This window comes from Lepidothrix coronata, unplaced genomic scaffold (genome assembly GCF_001604755.1).
Source record: "Lepidothrix coronata isolate B3197 unplaced genomic scaffold, Lepidothrix_coronata-1.0 Scaffold119, whole genome shotgun sequence".
In the NCBI taxonomy this organism is placed as follows: domain Eukaryota; kingdom Metazoa; phylum Chordata; class Aves; order Passeriformes; family Pipridae; genus Lepidothrix; species Lepidothrix coronata.
The window spans coordinates 880,172-884,809 of NW_016690299.1; the positions used below are offsets into that span (position 1 = coordinate 880,172).

The 4,638-nt window shown below is 51.5% G+C and overlaps 1 protein-coding gene across 1 annotated transcript in view; it reads left to right on the top strand.

The window, feature by feature from the left end:
* FANCM (Fanconi anemia complementation group M) overlaps nucleotides 1–4,638 on the top strand; it is a 53,250-nt gene that overhangs the window by 39,445 nt on the left and 9,167 nt on the right. The window contains exons 14-16 of the mRNA XM_017825434.1: nucleotides 1,006–2,929; nucleotides 4,031–4,110; nucleotides 4,212–4,283. Of these exons, the coding sequence (XP_017680923.1) occupies nucleotides 1,006–2,929; nucleotides 4,031–4,110; nucleotides 4,212–4,283 (2,076 nt within the window). The remainder of the gene's footprint in view (nucleotides 1–1,005; nucleotides 2,930–4,030; nucleotides 4,111–4,211; nucleotides 4,284–4,638) is intronic.

Below are 4,638 nucleotides of genomic sequence, written 5' to 3' on the forward strand. Positions count from 1 at the left end.
ATTTTTGGTGGTTTGGCAGCTCATTAATCCTTGATCCCTGTGGTGCAGGTCTGGTTTGTGTGATGCCTCAGGGCTGGAGGTGCCTGTGCAGTGCTGGGCAGTTCCTGAGCTCAGTGTGACCACACCGTTACCAACCCCGTTACCTTCTGGGATTTCACACAGAATTCCAAACCTTGAGTCTGTGTTCTGACTGAGCTTGAGGGAACAAATTATTTAGAACCTGCCCTATCAAAACACTCCTTTAACCCTTTCACAGCAGTTCTTTTCTTCACTGTTTGGGAATGAAGACTTCTCAGAAGTCAGGGGTGTAGTCTGGGGCTCTCCTGGTCTGCCAAGGAGTAAATATGACATATATGTGTGTGTATCTGGATACCCACACACACATGTATGTGATATATGACAGAACTTCTGGGGACTGTTAGGAGGCAAATAATCCAGGGAATCTCTTATTTTAAAAGTCAGTTTTATCACCCAAGGGACCTTGTTTTGTTTCAGGGCTTGAGGAGTCCAGGGATTCATCTCACTGAACTGCCAAAATATAATAATATCATGATTGTTCCTGCTGTTTAGCTCTTACATCCTTCTTTTTATTGTAATTAGTGAAACAGGTTGGAACTTGGAAGGAACATTCTAAACCATTGCCTTCAGAGCCCCTTTGGGCCCTTGCTGCTCCTTTACAGGCCTTAATTTTGAAACCTTAATTTAAGAGAGAGGGTGAGAAGGGCAGTAAATAACCAGCTTTTCCATCCAGGCAGTCCCTGTGTGGATCCCTCACTGGGGGTGGTGTCCAAGTCCGTGGTGCTTTTTCCAGGGGTGTGTTTAGAAGGGCTGGTTCCCTTTGGAACAGAGGATTAATAGCACAGGGAAAACAGAAGCTGAGAGTCTGTGAGTGAGAATTTCTTCAGGAGAACGAAACCTTTGGCACCTGTTTGAATCCCCTGTGCTGGGGAGCCTGTGTGTGTTGATGGGATATGTCCAGTAAATATTGCCCTGTGTTTGGCCCAGGGAGACTGCAGCTATGGACGGGAGCTCCAGCCCCACTTATGTGTGGAGGACGTAAATATTCCAAGGAATAAAAGGCATCTCCTCATGGCCAAGTCCAGCTGGGATCAGAGAGCACGATCCTCCAGGAAAGGCGTGGCACACACATCCCAAATGAAGCCATTCCTGCCTGACAGAGGTGATAACCAGAGTGAACTCTTCACCACCTTTAAGATAACCAAGCCAAAGCCTCCCACAAGAACTCCTGGATCCAGTGTGGAGGTGGATCCTTCGGCATCTCCCTCAGGAACGTTTGCTCTGGATGAACAGCCTGACCAGGGCAGTGAGAGGGACAAGGAGCTGGAGGTGACATTTGACTTAAATGCAGTTATTGACCTGTGTGACAGCAGTGACAGCACTGACATTCCTGACAGTCCAGCAGCAAAGGGAGACAAACCTGCAGGCAAAGCTCCTGGATCCCTGGGGATGCTCCCCGGGGATTCGGGGTACGAGACATCACCGCTGTCCTCGGACTTGTTCTATCTCCCCGAATCCTACAGGGAGTCACTCGGGAGACCCTCCCAGGAGCCTCCTGGCTTAGAACAAACATTGTCCCGTGTGCAGAGGCTTTTGTCACAGTCCCCTCCCCCCATTCCCTCCTGGAATGAACTTGAGGACTTGGAGAACGTGGTGAGGAGTGAGGAAACAATATGTCCTGTCCCAGAGGTTATCCCTGAGGGTCACTCTGCAGGACCACGGGACAATGCCTTCTCCACGTCCTCAGGAGCTGATCCTTCACTGCTGCTCATGGAAAATCCCAAACCGAACATCCCCAGGGAATTCCGTGCTCCAAGAAGTCCCTGTTTGTCCAAAACTGCCTCATCTTCCAAGGCTGCTGTTGTTGAAGAGGAGCACGCCTGGAATGACAGCTTTGATGGGCTGTTTGACAGCAAGGAATTCCCTGCCATCCAGGGGAACGCTCCAGCCACAAACCACAGCCTGGCAAACGACCCTTCCAACAAGCACTTTGTGCACAGAGACACTGCAGGTGCTGCCACTGACCATGAGAAGGTGGTGGCTGGTGGAGAGCAGAGCATCCATTTGTTTGAGGATGAGCCTGTGGATGACACCGGGGACAGCGGGTTATCCGTGAGCAAGGAGCCTCCAGCCAGGCCAGATCCAGGTGGGAATGTCATCGGGACAGATGGAGAGCGAGGATCCAAGGGGGTTCCCTCCGAGGGGCCCTGTGTGAACACCAGCACCTGCAGGGAGCAGCCCCAGAGCAGTAAATCCATGGAAACAGCAGGAGTGCCCGAGCAGGGCCTGGAGAACGAGGATCTCTACGACTGTTCCCAGGAGCTGTTCTCTGTCACCTTCGACCTGGGCTTTTCCATCACAGACAGTGACAGTGAAACCCCCGAGGAAAACGGGAATACTGGGAACACCAGCAAAGCAAACGGTGCCCCGGGGAGTGGTGCAGGGGCAAAATCCACTGAGGATGGAAAGATATTCCTGAGGGATGGGTCCAGGCTGGAAACCTCACCAGAATGGGATTGCAGAGGTCTGGAGAGAAGAGGCGTTTCCACACCGTTGTCAATCCAGAGCAGGGGCGTGAATGACAGGGAAGGGCCAGAGGCTGCTCCTGCTGCAGTGCCTTCCCTGAAATCAGGAGGCAGGAGAACGGGAAGGGCATCACCCGAACCTTTGCCTTCGGCGCTTTCGACCCCAATAAGCAGGAAGGGTGGGAATGTGCAAGCTATCAAAAGGATTCCCAGGAAAGTCTTCTCCAGTGCCAGAGAGGAGACTCCAGAGGTGCCTCCTGGAGATAAAGTCCATAAAAGCCCACGTGGGCAGAACTTTGGGAGTTCAGCTGTGGGTTCCCCTTTGGGAAGAACTGCAAACCTGGAAGACATCACCCTCCGTGGATCCCGAGCGTGTCCTGCTGCAGGTAGGGGTTTTGGTGGGGCAGTTTGGATACCTTCATGTTTAGTCAACAGGATCCAGTGTCTCCTGGATCCTCAGCTTGGTCTTGTGAGTGAGGTGGGAAGGCTGAAAGGAGAAGGAGTAATGGCTGCAATACTGGAATTGGGTGGATGAGGAGACTTCACCCCACACGCAAGGAAGGACTGGGAATTAAACCTGAACCTCCTCACAAGTGTTGAAGCCATGGGAGATGTGATTGTGTGAGTTAGAGCTGCCTTCAAAGCCCTTTCTTAATCTCAGGATCTGACTGGTGCTCCTCTGGATCTCTTGATCCCTGAATCCATGCCTTCATGTTTTCCTGTCACTGTTCCTGAGGAGTGGAAACTCTACTGATGGATTTCTTTCCATTTACTCACATGCCAATTGACTTCTATTTCAAATTTTCTGATCACAACTGCAGCACAAGCCTGGGATCTCTTATGTAATCCCAGAATGGTTTGGGTTGGAAGGGACTCCAAATCTCATGGTGTCCCACCCCTGGCCTGGGCAGGGACACCTTCCAGGCCCTTGTCCCCAGTCCCTCTCCAGCTCTCCTGGAGTCCCTTTAGGCCCTGCCAGGGGCTCTCAGCTCTCCCTGGAGCCTTCTCTTCTCCAGGGCAACCCCCCCAGCTCTCCCAGCCTGGCTCCAGAGCAGAGGGGCTCCAGCCCTGGGAGCATCTTTGTGCCTCCTCTGGACTCACAAATACCGTTCCTTGGCTCCATTCCATGCACCCAGAGGGATTTGTGTCACAAAATACTGCCACAAGGGTAACTCTTACTCAACTTTCAAGGGCTTTTTCTCTTGGTTTGGTGTTTCCCCTCCCTTTTTCCATCTCTGTACTGCCCAGGGTAATCACTCCCACCCTGAGAGTCCCCAGGGAAGCAGGATTTATTGTACATCCCAGCTGGAGATTATCTATTTTGATTAACAAGGCTAAAGAGAACAATATTTGTCCTGCAGATCAATAAATAATCTCCTTTGGAGGTACTTTTGTGAGAGAGGCAGGTTTTGATTGCTCAGTTATAGCAATATTGTGTTGTGAACTGTGCAATTCCCAGTGAATGTTGTTTACTCTTTCTGCTGCAGGAACCAGCAGTGAGAGCGAGGAAGAGATCGTTTTCCAGAGAAAAAACAGGATAAAAAAGAATGTTTTGAAGTCTCCTGATGTGAGTCTTAGAAAAAGAAAATAGGCAAGAGAAGCAAAATGACAATTCAAGCAGCCAAGCACAAATGCTGTGAGCAGTGATGGTTATTCCTGTTCCCACAGGGGATGGACGAGAGTGACTTTGAGTGCCCGCGGCGTCGCGTCCCCAGGAAACGTCGGCACCCCCTGGACGTGGTCAGTGAGTGCCTTGGGAAAGGGGGGAGATAATGGGAACTTATCCCTGCTTCCCTTCTTCTGTTCTTCCCCCAGGTCTCCAAAGATCACAGAATCCCAGAAGGGTTTGGGTTGGAAGGGACCTTAAAGCCCATCCAGTGCCACCCCTGCCCTGGGCAGGGACACCTTCCACCAGCCCAGGCTGCTCTAAGCCCCAAAATATCAACCACAGGAAATCAGGTGTTCCTTAAAAAGCAAATGTTGAAAGATGATTGAGTTATCCCAGGGCTGGAGCCCCTCTGCTCTGGAGCCAGGCTGGGAGAGCTGGGGGTTTCCCCTGGAGAAGAGAAGGCTCCAGGGAGAGCTGAGAGCCCCT